Raw genomic sequence first — 17,776 nt, forward strand, 5'->3', positions numbered from 1 at the left:
GCATGTTATCTAGCTGACTGAGGGCTGTTTAATTTGATCTAACCAGATGAAAACAAAACGGGCTGTTCCGTCACTCATCTCTGTTCCTTCCTTCCTTCCTTTATTCATTCCTCCCTCCTTTTTCCGGTCTGCTTCTCCTATCATTCTTTTGTATACACACCCATTTCATTTCACTCTCTCTCTCCTTCATTTGTTTCTTCTCTTTTGTTCTCTCAATCATTTTTTTTCTCCCCCCACAAGCTCTATCCTGCTTTTTCTCACACTAATTGTGTTGTAAAACACCTTTGCTGTGTGTTTCGGGGGCCCGAGTCCATCAGGGCCAGTGTGTGCGAGTGCGCGTTTGATGTGTAGTGCTGTCCGCACTGTTCTGTATGCTGGTGAGAAGGGGATCATTATGTGTGCTTGTATTCGAGTCGTTTTTATTTAAGATGCCAGACAATGGACTGGTGATTGAAGAAAACAGCAGGCTGACAATGAGTCTCTGTGTCTGATAATGCAGCACCATCCTGCCGGGCAGCTTTAGGAGGGCCCCGGCTCATTGTGGCTCCGAGGAGAAAGGGAGAGAGGGAGCGAGAACAAACCCGCTGCTTAGTAGGAGGAATATTTTGTCGTGGTATGTCATTATTTTGCAAATTTGTATTATCTCATCATGTTGTCTTCATTGTAATTGCGGCTAATTAGAGGGCTAGTTAGAGGCCGGGCTTTGAGGCTAGCTTTAGCGTGAAAGAAGCCCGCCGATTAGCACTCTCCACCAGAGGAAGCACAGAAAGGGGAGATTAATCTGGTTACCTTGACGACACTCGCTTCCATCTGCGAGGAACAATGTGGTTTTGTTTCTTTGGATCAGTTCGGATCAACAGAACGTGGTGCTCTTGCGTTAACAATGCCCAATTCTGTCTAACCTTCTCTGTTGCCCTCCTGTTTTTGGGCCCCCTTGCCATCCACTCCTTCTCTAAATCTTCATCCCCTCATCTCTTCACTACTCGGTTTCTTGCTTCTTGATGTCCCTGTGATTTTTCAGACTCTGTGACTTTTAAAGTCTTTCAAAGTGTGTGTATTATCAGCCCGTTCTCATCCTTTAACGTCATATAGAACGCTATATGCAAAAACGGCGCTATACTACGCACATGGCCCCCTTTATCGTTAATATAACACGCGAACCCAAGACGTTATAAATCCTTTAGCGTGAATATGACACGCACTACCTACCCCACACCTAAACTTAGCCCTCACAGCACGTGTTAAATTAACGATAACGGGTGCCATGTGCGTAGTATAGGTCCGTTTTGTCATATAGCGTTCTATATGACGTTAAAGGGTGAGAATGCGTTGGTATTATCGATGCACATTGTGTTTTTGTCCACTTGACGGATGCTTTAACTACTCAAGTACTCAACTAATGCATTAGCCAAGTAAATAATTGACTTCTCTACAGGTGAATCACCTAACTACTCTACGCTATCTCACGACCAATTCGTACGAATTCGTACGAGTGATTCAAAATTGGCTAATTCGTACTAATTCATACGACCTCACTCGTACGAATTTGTACGATTTGTCTAAACCCACGTGACGGTTATGTTTTGGGGCGGGGTCAGGGGTAGGTCATTCGTACGAATTCATACGAATTTAGCAAAATCGTACTAATTCGTACGAGTGAGGTCGTACGAATTGTTACGAATTAGCCACCTTGCAAAATCCGTACGAATTCCTGTGAGATCGGGTTGAACTACTCGACAACTTCACAAATAATGCATCACACCACTCGAAAGGTATACATCATCCAACTACTTGCATACTCGACATGTAAATCCTCTGACTATTTGAGATCTTAGATTATTCGACCTCTTGACATGTAAATCATTTGACTACTGCCAAACTCGACGGATATAAATCATCCAAGTACTTTACTGGTAAATTATTTGATTACTTGATCACTCGGTAGATAAATCATCTGACTACTCGAGTACTTGACAGATAAATCATCTGATGACTCGGGTACTCAGCACATACTACTACTTGAGTATTAAGTGTACATATGCACATTAAAAATAATTTTGTCTGTTTGATCTGATCATTGCTGTTATGATTGAGTACTCTGGTACATATGACCATCCTTAGTTGCGTGTTGATTGACAGGCAGGAGAGTGTGTGCTGTGACAGGCAGAGGTTACCAGAGGTTGTGACCTTGTCACTCCAAGCCTGAAGATTTCTCCCAAATCCTCCTCTGGGCTGAAAAGCACTTAATGAAATGATACACCCGTCTGACTCTAGACCCAGCCAAGAACACCCCTCCAAACACCAACCGCAGAGACAGTGAGCTGTGAGCTTTTACAGTGGAAGGGAAAAGGTTTAAAAAAAAGTATTTAGTTTTCTTTGTGATTGGGAAGAAAAGAGAGAAGGAAAAAGGGGAAGAAAATCAGCCTCTCATATCACATGTAAGTGTTCATTGTGATGAGCAGTTAGAGTTGGAGCACAAAACGCTGTCTCTCCATCTGGTGTTCACTTTGCACTCTGAACAGAGAGAAAGAGAGAGAGAGAGAGACAATTGAAAGAATGCCAGTGACATCTGCTCCCATGGGCACCACAATGGAGATCCATAGAGATCATACTCACACAGCCCTCACTTACAAAGACACCACTGTATATGTGTGTGAGTGTGTGTGTGTGTGTTCCCAATCCATGTGATCTGGGACTTCACAGCATCTTGACAAAGCCATGCCCATTGTACCCTCCAAAGATGGAACTCCTCAAACTTCTGTTCTTTAATCTAATTTATAGAAATATAGCAAAATACATTTGGATATTGTTAACAGTCTGTTGGTCTGACAACTTTATGCCATTGTTAACAATATAACATATGTGTTTCTAAATGAGTGAAGGCTGGCATAATGTACAATCCGCCGGTTGTTGTTGCAAAAATAAACCCAGACAGGATGATCAAGCTTCTTTTTTGGAGATTATGACCAGGTGACTGTACATTATTCTAAAGTAACCCTGTAGTAATGACTCAAGTATTACCAAATCCTTCATAAAGAGTTACTAATTATTTGGAACAGTATTATAAAGTGAAAAGCAAGATATCTCTCTAGTAATGACTGAAGTCATAAGCTTTTAAGGTTTTGGATAGTAATTGATTCTGACGGATTTGGTAACACTTGACTAGTGGGTCGCCTTGATCTTCAATTTAGAATACTAATATACATTTTTAGTAATTCCTAGTAACACTTGCATCATTAGTAGGTTACCATGATCTTCATTTTAGAATACTAATCCAAATCATTCCAGCAATTCCTTCTGAAGGTTTTGGTAATACTCGAGTCATAGTAGGTTATAACGATCTTTGCTTAAAATGTATTATACATTGTGCATTAATCTCATTAATTATAAACCGGTATATAGTAGTTCTTAAGTAGTCTCTGGGAGGTATAAAAATAAGTAGTTACAGATTAGCTAATAGTGAACTGCCTCATTCAACTGAGCGCTGTTACATAATTTGTTAATCAGAGTTTCTTGTTACTCATTTATTCCTGTATAGTTTAGATGACAGTATCTAAAGTATTCCCGAAAAAATATATTAAATAGAAAACAGTTCTTTTAAATTATATTAATATTTCACAATGTTACTGTATTTTTGATCAAAAAAGTGCAGTCTTGGTGAGCATGAGATCTTTTTTTTTTTTTTTTTACTTTTATCTTGCCAACCTCAAACTTTTGAATGGTAGTGCATACGAAAATAATAAATGTTCATTACTTTTTACTTTGGGCAAGTTATAAATGAATTTTAAATGAGTTTCAACCTGAAGTACAACAAATGAGGGTAAGGCTAGTTCGTGTGTGTGTGGGTTTGTTAGTGCGGAGGTGTGTTTTTGTGTGTTTCTGCATACTTTGAGGAAAATTTTCCCCTGTTGTGTTTCATGTGCATTCAAACCGGAGCCTGACGATACGCTCGTAATTTTCGCAAGTCATCTCTCTCCAAATCGCTTCAAAGATTTGCGGAGTGCCAAAGATTTCCACCGTTTTTTTTTTTTTCCTCAGGCCAGTTCTGGCGCGGTGCAGCAAGGCGTGATGAACAAATAAACAACAAAACAAAAAAAGAGAAATGCGAAAAACAATATATGAACAGGAAGTGTTTTTTAAGGACCTCTGTCGAGATGAACTTTCAGATGTGTCTCCAACTGCACACATCTGCTGCATGTTCTAGCCTACATCTGTTCTTCAGCCACTGAAAGCTGACAGGAAATATCCTCATTATTGAAGCGTCGCTGATTATTCATATTCACTCAATCATTTGTTCACCCACCTGTTTATTCCTTCACTCCTTCACTCTCTCCAAAATAGATGCTTGATTTGAATGTGGAGTGTCTTGTGTCTTCACAGAGGAAATGAGGGTGTTTTGTGTAGAAAATTGCCGTGGTTTGAGTTTACATACGGAAGCCAACCGAAATGTTGGAATTTGGAGCCAAGATGGCTCTCATCATGCACTTGACCGGATAGAGCTGTGCGCGTGTGTGTGTTTTTGTGACTACACCTGATGATTATGCCTTGTTTTGGCAGGAGCAGTGGGGGCTATCGTGCCACGTCCTCTCTATGGTCTGCTTACCGCCATGGCAACCCAGCCATGGCCCCGCTCTCTTAATGGCAGCGTTTATGACATGATGTCACCTGTGTGAGCAAGCTATTGTTTGAGTCCTCCCCACGTGGCATTTTCCTCCCAAACACATGGCCTCTCTGTTACATATACAGTTAGAGGAAAAGAAAAAGAAATAGAAGCTGGACTGGCGTGTTTCACACTGCTTTAAATTTTACTGCTTGAGTCACGACTCCTTAATAACCTACGGACCTACACATCAATGCAAATTCTCTCTTTTTCTTCTTCTTTTTTTTTTGTTTTATTCGGCCTCTTGTTGTCCCAAACATGTATGATTTTGTTTAATAAGAATACTTAGAATGTGCTGTCGGCTCTTTTCAGTTCAACGAATGTGAATAGGGGCTGGCTTCAAAATAACACACAAAAAAAAGAATGAATAATGAATAAAACGAAGTGCTACACTGTAAAAAATAAAACCGTAATTTTTACGGTAAAAAACTGGCAGCTGTGGTTACCAGAACTTTACCGTTAAAAATACGGTAGGAATGTAAATGGTTTTACAGACTTAACTTAAAATTTACAGTAATAAACCGTATTTCATTTTCTGATAAAATGTTGATTTACCAACCTTTTTAAAAATTGATATCTGTTTTGTACCAATTTAAGCTCTTGTACCAGCAATTTAAGCTCATCTCAAGTAGACTTCCATTATAAAGTAAATACTTATATAAAGAAGCTGCATAGTGTGATTCATACACTCTAAAAAATGCTGGGTTGTTTCAACAATTTTGGGTAAAATATGGACATACCCAGCCATTGGGATAATTTTTTTTAATTACATTTTTAACCCAACGTTTGGGTTTGTCCATATTTTACCCAAAATTGGGTTGAAACAACCCAGCATTTTTTAGAGTGTACAAACATTAAACACCATTATGGTATCACACATGAAATAAAAAAAATGCAATAAACAATAATTTAACAAGATTAAATGTAACATAAAACCTTGATGTACATAACTGATAGAAGAAAAAAAACAAGAAAACTATGAAGAACCATAGTTATTTCAACAAAAATACATAAAATGTGAAGTGTCACACAGGGAATTGTGGGAATGTCAATTTACGGTTTTTCACTGTAAATTATACAATGAGTTGTTCTTTTTCACTTTCAAAAACTGTAAATTTAATGGTATTTTACAGTAAAATTCTATCACAGTTATTTACCGTATATAGTACGGAAACTTTCTATTAACCAAGTAACAGTTTTGCACTGTAGCATTTTTACCGTCTTTTACCGTTAAAATCACGATTATACATAACAAGTCTTCATACTGTAAGTCATTCGAGCCTTGTGTGAGAACCAGACTGAAAATCTGAATATTTGACCTAGCTCTTACTGGCACATTCATGATGATGTGGGAGGTATGGTGATACAAATCTTTGGATTTGAATCTTTTCACTGATCCAGTTGACAACAGCTTAATGATTTGTTCACAGGTCGAATTGATCTGGTTGTTGAGTTCAACTCATTGATCCAGTGAGCCTGTCACAGGAGTTTGCAGCAAAGTTAAAAGCTCAAGAGAAGATCAAATGACTTAAATTTCACACAAATCTATTGTGCAGTCTGACTTCCGAAGACTTAAAATATAGTAATTGAGTCTTATGGAGCAATTTTATCAAACTTTCATGTTGCTTTGCACCTTTTTGAGCTTGAAAGCTCCAGTACCCATTCATTGTAATAGCTTGGAAAAGAGCAGCTCTTTTTTATTATTTAACATTTTAACACCTTTCATGTTCAGTTGAAAGTCATAAAGGGTTGAAACAACATCATGGCAAGGGAATATTGACAAATTCAATTTCTGGGTGAACTAAAGTAGATTTTTGTTTTATCTAGTAATACTGTCTTGTCAATGCAAGTGGCTCTTAATAGAACAGACTTGTATCCTAATGAAACAATCAAAAGTGTGTGCAATTATGAACGGGGTGTCCGCGGAGATCAGAGAACAGATGGGTATTAGTCATTGTTGAATATCAAAGAGTGCATGGCATCGGAACCAGATCCTACAATGACAGGGAAGTGGCATGGGAGAGAGATAAAGAATGGAAAATCCAAGCAGTATAAAAGATGCAGAAGAAACGGAGTGAACCCTTACCCTCAGAGACCCGTACCTAGGTATAGATGCTAATGAGATGCCTTTTTGGAAGGGGGAGGGGGGGGGGGTTAAGGGTGATGGAGAGTATACCAGGGTATTGTCTAACCCAAACACACACACGGTCCCCTCCCCTCCTCGTGCCATGCAGTCTGCTTGGCGATGATGCCCTCTGTGCCATCTGTAGCCTGTGCCCTGTGTGTGTGCCCCTCCCCCGCCCTCTGCACTGTGCTGGTTGGGTTTAACCATCTGTGTGCCAGAGGGGGATCACAGGAAATGGACCTAACACACAAACGTACACAAGCACATACATCCACTCTCTGCATGTATGAGCCCTAGCTACTGTATATCACCATAATCGTATTTCTTATATACGAGTAGATATTTTAAGTTCAACTTTTTGCTTTAAGTTCAAATAGGGATCAGGCCAATTAATTGGCTAATATTTGGGCCTTTTATCGTCAATGGTGATAACTAAGTTGTATTTTTATAACATTTAATTATACAAAAATTTTATTGTTTTTTTTATTATTTTGCCTTGGGCATATGTTGGTTATATATTTTAATTATTTTTGTGTACCAAATGCAACAATTGTAATTTAATTTTAAAAAAAAACTATTTTATTTGTATTTATTTTTCTTGCCAGAGCCATTTTTCTATACTCTTAATTTGCCAATCTTTTAAAATATTGTTTGTGTGTACCTATTTACCATGTTTTGGGCATACATCTGTTCACAAAAGTTAGATAAACCTGCCAAAATATCCAAAACCTGTGTCATAAAATTGTAATAATAAAGTAAATGAAATGGGGGTGTTGTTGTTGTTGTTTTGTAAATATGTAAAAATATAGAAAGTTTCGGTTAGGGTAAGGTTACAGTATTCAAAACTAGCTTTGCAATTAATGTCCTCATTTATGTAGCCGTGTGGGTGTACAGTTATATTATGTTGTTCCATGGCGAACGTACTGATCACATATTTATTACACTGTAATTTTTTTGTTCTTTTTTTTTTTTTTTTCTACTCACTATTCTTTTTTCCACTTTCCTCCTTTGCATTCCCAGAACCCTCCCTGAGGAAGTTAGTGCTGGATGGCAGTATTTGAGGGTATTTGGCAATCTGGGAATGGGGAAAAGTCTTGGATGTTTGGCAGGTTTAAGTGTGTGTGTGTGTGTGTAGGAAGGATCTAAGATGTTTGGATGAGATTACATGGCACCATGTCTGACAGTTTGGCATGGTAAGTGTTGGCCGTATGTGTTTGTTAGGTAGTCTAGGAGATTTGCCGCTCTGAGGGTCAGCAGTGTCAGGTGTTTGGCTGAAAAGTTGAGGTGGTGTAGGGCTTTGAGCTTGTAGTCCTCGGGAGTTGACAGGACCGTGGTGGGCAGAGTGGAGTGTTTGGCGGCGAGAGCGTGAGAGGTAGAATGGGTGTTCTGGCAGCGGGGTCCATGATGGACGGGGATGCCCATGGCACAGAGAGGAAACATGGCTGAAGGATTATGCAGAAAGAGAGAGGGAGAGGAGTCTGGGCATGAGAGAGAGAGAGAGAGAGAGAGAGAGAGAGAGAGAGAGGATGTGCCTCCAGGTGAACAGGATTAAGAGAAAGATCTGTTTGCAGTTCCCCTCGGAACTCCTGCTGTCTCTCTCTGCCTTCTCGCTCTCCCTCAATGGCTTATCGGCTTCCTCAAAAGCAGTCACTGCAAACATTACAGTTCCCCAGAACAAACAGGAACGCCACCGCCGTACCTTAACTTTCTCTCCCCAGAGGAAAGAAAAATTACAAATGAGATCCCTTTGATTTCGACATTGCTTTTCCTAGATGGCAGTAAAATGACATGGAGAGCTATTGAAATATCCTGCTTCTCATATTTGTATCCCGGGAGAAAGACTTTAGTCTCACATTTATGGTAGATTTTTTGAAAGAAATAAAGTCCCATTGTGAGAGATAAAGTTGCAATTACAAGAAATATACGGTGGTGTGAATAAGTTTTGGCACCCATGCTAAATTTGCCTAAAAAGAGGAATAAAAAATCATCTTTTGGATATTGTTCTTAATGCCTAAATTAGAAAAATGAGGAAAACTCCAACCTTTAAGGACACCAATTTTCTTTGTGAATGAATAATGTATCATAAATAAATAAATGTTTTTCCTTAAAATACAGGGTGCATAAGTCAGGGCACCCCTACGTTAAATTCCCATAGAGTCAGGCAGATTTTTATTTTTAATTGCCAGTTATTTCATGGATCCAGGATAATATGCATCCTGATAAAGTTCCCTTGGCCTTTGGAATTAAAATATCCCCACATCATCACACACCTTCCACCACACCTAGAGATTGGCATGGTTTTACTTCAGTTAGCCTAATAGCTGGTTTGATTTGCATTGAAAGATGATCTTATGGAAAGTACCCCATGCCAATCTCTAGGTGTGCTGAATGGTGTGTGATGATGTGGGGATATTTTAATTCCAAAGGCCAAGGGAACTTTATCAGGATGCATATTATCCTGGATCCATGAAATAACTGACAATTAAAAATAAAAATCTGCCTGACTCTATGGGAATTTAACATGGGGGTGCCCTGACTTATGCACTCATTTTTCTAATTAAGGCATTAAGATCAATATCCAAAAGATGATTTTTTTATTCCTCTTTTTAGGCAACTTTAGCATGGGTGCCAAAACTTATTCACACCACTGTAGTTTGTCAAGTCACTTTTATTTCTATAGTGCTTCATACAATAGAAAAAGTTTCAAAGCAACTTCACAAACGGGAAAAGACAGCAAACATCATCCAAAGCACGGTACTAGTTTTTCAGGGGGGCGTTAGAGACATTTGTGTTTCAAAGACGTACTTTTGCTATTTTAATCCCGTCCGAATGTGCCAAGTCTGTGTTTTTCTCACGCAACCTCTGTAAATACTCCAAATTACTATACTGTTTTTTGGCAAACTAATCCCGTCCTAATGCGAATGTCTGTGATTGCTGATATTGTGTTATCCTAATGCTTCTCCTCGTGTGTTTTTGACCTAGCTGAGCTTCCGTTTGCGCTCCAATCTTCGGCATGCTTTTATTTAGTTTCAATATCGATGGTATCCGATGATAAAATAACACATGCAATTAACAAATGGAGCCAAATGTGGAAAGTGCGAAGACTGCCCATTTTAAAATCAGTGTCAGGAAAGAGTTGTGAAGTTTCCCTCAATGTTTATTTTTTTTAATTCACATAAAATTCTGTAACTCGTAGGAATAGTAACAAACCCGGAGATGTTGGTCCCGTCCAACATCAGGCGTCGAATGATAAGATTCTAACTTAAACGTCGTTTAGAAAACTAGTCCCGTCCGAATAGGGTTAAATATGAGACAAATTCACAGAACTCTACAATAGACAGTACTGTCATTATTCAGCTCAAGCAGTTCAATGTTGAGTGTCTCTTTTGCAAAATTTGTCAATTATGAAATAAACGTGATTCAGCTATACAGTTGCAATTACAGGCTTCTGTACATGTCTCCTCCTGAAGTTCCTGAGGAGATCTCAACAACATCTCTAATCTACTAGATTTTTGCTCCAGGTTGTTTCTAAGGTAGACACAAATGACTTTTTAAACAATAAACTCCATTTTCATCTGGCAGTAGAGCTTTGGTCCTCGCTTTATTCGCCGTTAAAAGGCGATTGCGGTGGCAGCATCAGTAAAGGCGTGGAGGCAGGCGGAGGATGAGGAGGTGTTGTAGCTGCAGGCTGGAGATCTGAGAGCTTCTAGCAGATGGACTTTTAGAGGAGCTGCACAAAGCCACTGTGGAGAATCATCTCAATGCTGCTTTCTCCCTCCCCTGTTTTCCTTTCTCTTTCCTGCCTGTTCTGTGTCGCCTGCGACAGAAGTGCCGAAGCAGTTTAGAAACCTGTGCTCTTGAGTTTCCTGGAGAGAACTGCCAGGTATATTCTCTCGGCAAACTCTGTCACATGACGAACTCGGGACTGACACTTAAATTTAGAAGTGCCTGAGCTTTTGGGAAGAGTTTGACGTACGTGGTGTACTTTAATGCAAGGCTTTCTCTCCTGTTTACCCAGATCATTTAATACGAACTAAGCTGTACAAATGATTACATACAACTACAGACAACATACAAAAATGCCCAGCAGTCTGGGTAAACAAATAACCCTGAAAATTTGACATTGTAGCCAGTTTGTGAGGTATGTGTAACCGAAATACATCGGTTTTAGCACTAATAAGCTTCATGTGTGTTTGGAAGAGAGAAATAACTACTAATTTCCCCAGTTTGTGTGTATGTTTCTCAGGCTCCCTAAAGAATTGTGTCTAATATGCTGATTTGGTACTCCAGAAACATTTCTTATCAATGTTGAAAACAGTTGTGCTGCTTAATATTTTTGTGGAAACCATAATATATAGTTTTTCACAGCCCGTTCTGGCATCATCTAACTGACACTTTTGACCATACTTCAACATCCGACGCTTTAGGTACCCTTTAACGTCGTGGTCTAACCCTAACCCTACCCCAGACCTAAACATATACACGCATCATCTAACTGACACTAAAGGGTGCCTAAAGCGTCAGATGTTGAAGTATGGTCAAAAGTGTCAGTTAGATGACGCCTTGGGATGAGAATGCATTGTTTTTCAGGATTCTTTGATGAATAGAAAGTTCAAAAGAAGTCTTTTGTGGCATTAGAAATGTCTTTACTGTCAATTTAATGCATCCTTGCTAAATAAAAGTATTCATTTCTTTCAAAAAGAAAGTAGGTCTAGTCTAACACAGCGGTTTAGTGATAGGAAGAGTAGATGAACAGAGCAAAGTACGGATGAAGGTATTGAGAGAAAGGATGGATGGATGAGTTCCAGGGGGGCATTATCGTTCGTCATTATTTGAGCTCATGGAGTGCTCCATCGCGGCTCTAATGGTGCGAAGACGCTTGGTGCTTCTTTCCTCTCTCCACTCTCTCTCTTTCATTCACACTATTCTTTCCCATGCCTGCATGGTGCTGCAAAGTAGTTTAGTCTGTTAGAGCTTGTTTCAGCCTTGTTATGTGAAGTGAAACACAACTACTGTCTTGTTGTGAGTACCTGTAATCCAGTAGACTGGTTCTTGACTGTCGGTTCATGGTTGTAGTGGTGCAGCGTGTTCGTTGTAATGCATTTTGTAGTAGTCATGTGAGGTTGTATGTCTCTTTGAAAGTGAAATGAAGCATCATTTTGCCCTCCAGGTTGTGAATATTCTTCCTCTACTGGGAGCTTCAAAAGACGCACATTTCAATTTTCAACTTTAATTAATAACATCAACATTATTATAATGTAATGCTGAACAGATAAAAAAAATGGCAAAAAATCAGGTAAGGGGAATAGCTACTACATTTTAAAATAGAAAATAGTTGTTTTAATTTGTAATAATAGCTCACAGTATTGCTGTTTAATAAATGATTTGGTGAGCATAAGAGACTTCTTTCAAAATAAAAACAAAATAGACAGAACAAAACGGATGCATTGGGCAATTTTATATTTTCTCTCTCCTCTACTTTTCAATGGCAGTGTAAGTCAAATTGAATTTATGATTTAAAAAAAAAAAAATTTGTGGACCCAAGGTGAAGAAAAAAAGGATCGTTCACCCAACGTTTGTTGTTGCTGTTTGTGTAACACAAATCTGTGCAGTTTTACAACTAGTTGGCGGGTCATTCACGACTACAAGGAGCAATAATAGACAGCCTAGACATTACAACCCCAGAGCACCTTACAGACAAGTAAAAGTGTAAAACATGTAAAAGCAGATGTGTATTTTGTGATACGTTGATATTTACCATTGCAAGATAACTGACAGCAGCAGAGGACAACAGACATATTTTTCAGTGTGTGCGTGTGTGTATGTATAAAGCCGGTCTTCTGCTGAGGAGGGAAGATAAGGACTCTATCTTAATAGCTTCTCTCGTCTGCCACTCAGCCATCAGACAGAGATTTCCTCTCTCAGTCCAGATAAACACACTTCACAACCTTGTCACACGCCTCGCACAAGCCAAAGAGAGAAAGAAAGGAAGAGAATGAGAGATGGGCAACCGTAGAGATCCAGAAAGGATTAAAATTGAAATACTGTCATCATTAACTCACCCTCATGTCATTTCAAACCTGCATGACTGGAACACAAAAAGGAGAAATGCTTAGGAAAGTGCTGCCCTCTCTTTTCTTTACAGTGAAAGTGAATGGGGACTGGAGTTTTCAAGCTCAAAAGAAAAGTTATCCATCTGACAACCCGTTTTATTGTATGCGTTTTACTGGCTTCGTTCTGTTAAAGTAGTAAAATCCAATTTGTGAATGAATCATTTAGACCGGATGAAGCAATTCATTAAAAGAACGATTAAGTGCGAATTGGGTGGATGCCAATATTTTTAGCAACCAAAGGTGTCATATGCCTTCAAAGACTTTAAAATGTGCAGACACATTGTGTAAGCAACTTTTATTGTGATTTTGTGTCCATTAACAACTCCTGCACATTTCTCAAAATGTCTTCTTTTGTTTTTTTTTATCGAAGAAGTCATATGGGTTTGGAACTAAATGAGGTTACGTAAATAATATGTGCAAATCACAAAGTATATTATTTTGATTGGTTTAATATTGTGAAGGATATAAATACTGGGTACCGCTTCCTTTTACAGTACAGTGTACTTACCTAAAAAGTACTGGCTAATATAAGGTAAGTACATGGAGTAGGTTCAGGGTTAGTACTAGTTAGTACCCAGTAATTGTAAGTACATAGTATTTACATGGGTAACTGGACTACTGTTGGGCTTTAGTAAGCTGAAGAGGGGGTAATAGCTGAATTCTAGCGGTGTGTGTCTGTAACGGTGTAAGGGAATTGTTTACTGCCTGTCTGTGTCATACCCTCAGTACTCGGGGCCTCTAATGCAGCACAGCTGTGAGGGGGCTTGGACACTACACATCTGCTGAAGGGACCTATTGTGTGTTTTCATGTGCCTTTTTTGGATGCATGTATTTGTAATAAAGACGGAGCACACATGCATGGGTTTCTTTACATTTGTAGCATTTTCTTTTCTCTTTCTTTGCATGTATGCAAATACCTGCGTGAGCATGTGTGTGCTTTGCAGTATAATTCTCACATAAAAGCCTGTGGTTAGAAAAGTGAAGTTTGTAGAATCGTCGGAATTGAACGAATCAGCCCATCTGGAGAGTTTGAACCTTGAAAGCACCTGCCTTCTCCATTCACGCTCATGTTCTCTTAAAAAGCCATTTTCATCAATAGCAGCTTTAAAAGTGGATGAAACTGTTTGGAACTGCTCTTTATTCCTGTTCTGATGGATTTTCTGCTCTGTCTTTGTCTCACTGGCTGTTGTTGATGTTATTTCAACTCTCTTTTTTTTTCATTTTCATCTATTTCTCCATCACCTTGCAGCCTTGACTCGAAAGATCGTTAAAATGTTTAACTACAGATAATTGCTACCTGAGAGAAGCTAATTAATTTGCCGCTTATGCTGGTGTGTGTGTGCACATTTTATTCACTACGTTTTTTTTTTTGTTTTTTTTTCTGCCTTTGAAACATCTCTACAGTATCCTGTCTTCTGTCACCACTTTGTATTAGTGCTTTCTAAATCAAGCATCACTATATCTCATATTTTGAAACAAATCCTTGTACCCTAGTATTAAAATGTGCCAATGTTGTCCAGCACAGTTTGTCCTACAGACATATGAAATTATTGACTGGAACACTGAAAGAAGGATTGTGTGAAGAAGACTTTCATAAACTTATGTGTGTATATACAGTATATATACACACAAAACCACTGAAGTTATTTGTGGGGCCATTTTGCAAGCGTACAATTTTAGCAGGGGTCAGACTGGGTCAGTGTGTGCCTTGAACATTGTCATGCTGCTAACAATTTCCTCAGTGATCAACAGGAAAATGCACAAATAATGTTACAATGCCCTAACAACATTATTACTGTGTATGCTTGAGAGGCCAGGGCACAGTGCTATTCTAAGTTCACTAACTTCCTCAATAAATTGGATTATCTACCAAACATTACTTTTTTGTCATGCTTATCATAAATTAAATGCCAATGCAAAGACAATTTTGTTGTAAATATTACCGTGACTTCAGGAGATGTAACGGAAATAAGATGATTTGTGTGTGTATATGTGTTTGTATGTGTATATGTGTATGTATTTAGTCAGTCACTGTACTGTATGTGTGTACTGTATGTATATATATATATATATATATATATATATATATATATATATATATAATGTATGTATATATATATATGTAATGTATGTTTATATATATATATATATGTATATATATATAATGTATGTGTGTATGCATGTATGTATATCTATATATTGTATATACACACTAATTATATTTCCTGCATGTCTGTGTGTAACTTCACAGACGTACACTAAATGTGTCTGCAGTATGTACAGAAGGTTGACTTCAGTGTTTGTGAGGAGGTTGAGAAAAACTGACACTCTGTTTAAAGTTCACCGTTAAAGCCTTGCTGCTGTATTTCAATCTGTCAGACGTGCTTTCCTCCGTTTAGAAGAATAGTTCCTTCTCTCTCCCTCCGTCTAACTTTCTTTCTCACTCTCTCATTCTCTGTAATAAAGACTGACAGGGGGCAGCATGTTAGTTACACTGTGAAAACACAAAGCATACAGCTCGCTTAAGATGTGTTTGTGTGTGGTTGACGTGCTTAAGTTCAGCGATTTCAGGATCTCGATTTGCCAGAATTGAACTTAACCTAGGTGAACCTAAAAATCTGCCTTAATATTTCTTGTTTTATTTGAACATTTTTGTTTTGTTTTAAGGCAAAACAGCCAAAAAGTGAGGTCATTTTGCTAAACTTTGTAGACATATGAGGACATCCTAGAATGAAATTACAAAAAAAAAAATGTGTCAAATACATCTATTTTTTAATTAAAAAAATTAAATTAAATTAAAATTAAATTAAAAAAATGTAGATGTGTGTGTATGCGTTTGATCATAAGTGTGTGCATTTGATCAGAAGCACAACAGAGGGACACTGTGGCTTAAGGAAGGGGGCAGTGCTGCTGCGTGTGTGTGTGTGTGTGTGTGTATGCATGTGTGAGTATGAAGCTGCGCTCTGCGCTACACCATGTCATGCTCTGGCCCTTTAAGAGGCGATCTAGCAGCTTAGAGCCATAGAAGAGGGGTGGAGAGAGAGAGAGAGTGAGAGAGAGAGAGAGAGAGAGAGAGAGAGAGAGAGAGAGGGAGGGAGGGGAGTGCGAGGTTCAGCGTGTGAGAGTGTGTGTGCAGCAGAGAGAAACAGAAACAGTCTTTGGTTTTGCGAGAGGTTAGAGGAGCACCAGGCAGCGTGTATGTGTGTGTGTGTTCTCGGAGGTCCCTGGGTGTTGGACGCGTATGTTGTCGTGGAAGGACTCCTGCATCTCAGACCCCTTGTTTCAGCATGCTTACTGAGCCTGAGCTTCCTCAGGAGTTTAACAGGTACGTTCACACTGACGCATGAGACATTCACTTTACCAAGCCGTGCCGGGAGGAGAGAGCGAGGGACAGCCTGATAAGCAGGAGAAAGTGTGTGTGAGTTAGTCTACTAGTGAGCAGGCTACTTTATTTGTTTGTGTGGCATGTTTAGGGCTTGCTGTGTGTGTGAACTTGTCTGTGGTTTAGAAAGCGAAGAAAGTTCAGTGTGACTGCGAGATGTTTGTTGAGCATGGAACGCTGGGACTGTCTTCTTCATATCCCACTTTGAAACTAAGTTATCTCTAGTCTGGTCTAACTGGTTACATACTCTTTTGGCATGTTTGCACACTATATGTCTATTTCCCTCTATGTGTGTGTGTGTTAGATGGTGTTTGATAAGGATCGGTGATCTCCCGTCAGTGTTTCCCTGGCACACAACCTTTCTTTTTTGCTCATGTTGCATCTCTGGGCAACACGCTTGGCAACCAAAAGTCAGGGGAGGGGGATGTACAGGTTCTTTAGTACAACTTTCTTGCTTTGCTTTGCTTTTTCCCCATTTGTCCATGTTGTTTTAATCTCTGTTTTTGTTGTTTTATTGTGGCCAGATGTCTGCGTTGGCCTTCTGTTGTGGTGGTCCGAGGTGGGAAATGTTCTCACCTACTTTAATATGTCAACAAAAGTGGCTTTGCTGCCGAATAAAGAAGGTTTGACTTTAAAGCTCCATAGGGAAGATTATCCATAATACTCCGTTTTAATGCGAGCTTCACCCCCCAACACACACACACACACACACACTTTTTTATTGCATTAGAGCACTGCACTGTTTTACCAGATGAAACTACACTGTAAATGATTTCTGTTGTTTTCACAGGATTATACTGTTTTTCTCAACAGTTTCTTACTGTATAATCTATGTACAGTAAGTTACAGTAGATTTAGTTGTTTTCACAGTATTAAATTGTTTTTTCAACAGTTATGTACTGTGCACACAGTTGACAGTATGTTACTGTAGAATTGCAATGCATTCTGGGAAATTATCAGTTACTGTTAATCTAAATACAGCAGTGCAATTGACCGCGAAAAACACCACACACAGTTCCACGGGTAAAATTGCTAGCCTACTAATGTTATTCTTACATTTAAAATAAAAATGTAGCACTGGTTGACCATTAACAGTCATAATTTATGACATAATTTATGTCAGTGGGGTGTGCATGAGAGCATATTTGACTTTGGAAGAGTTTCTCTGTCGTGTCAGTGGTGCTGCTGTCTTTTCTGCCGACCTGCAACTTCTTCATCTGGTAAGTAATAATTCTTATAATGTGTATGCAAACGGATTCTAGCTAATAATAACTTTAAAGTTATTTAGAATAGCTGACCACGATTTCTATATTCAATTTAATATATTCGACATTTTAATATAATATGTATATGATAGGCTACTCTTCAATGTAGCCATTTGGGATGTTACTGTAAATTCAAATACATTAGTACGAAATGACCGCGAAAAATAACCACAAGCTGCCATTTTATGAAGAACTCTTCAGTTCCCTTCCCTCTGTAAGAACACGCAGGCC

The 17,776-nt window shown here is 38.8% G+C and overlaps 1 protein-coding gene across 9 annotated transcripts in view; it reads left to right on the top strand.

Annotated features, from left to right (window-relative positions):
• The window catches only part of sox5 (SRY-box transcription factor 5), a 219,817-nt gene that overhangs the window by 128,104 nt on the left and 73,937 nt on the right, over window positions 1-17,776 (top strand). For 3 of the 9 annotated variants that reach the window (XM_039668426.2, XM_039668424.2, XM_039668427.2), the window contains exon 1: window positions 15,999-16,223. The exons of 4 other annotated variants lie outside the window; for them this stretch is intronic. In XM_039668426.2, coding sequence (XP_039524360.1) covers window positions 16,186-16,223 — 38 coding nt within the window. In that variant the 5' untranslated portion in view covers window positions 15,999-16,185. Of the gene's footprint in view, window positions 1-15,997; window positions 16,224-17,776 lie in introns of those variants that run through there. 2 more of the 9 variants (XM_039668428.2, XM_039668423.2) reach the window with 2 other exon arrangements.

The sequence above is a fragment of the Pimephales promelas genome, chromosome 24 (genome assembly GCF_988280905.1).
Source record: "Pimephales promelas chromosome 24, fPimPro1.hap1.1, whole genome shotgun sequence".
Lineage (NCBI taxonomy): Eukaryota > Metazoa > Chordata > Actinopteri > Cypriniformes > Leuciscidae > Pimephales > Pimephales promelas.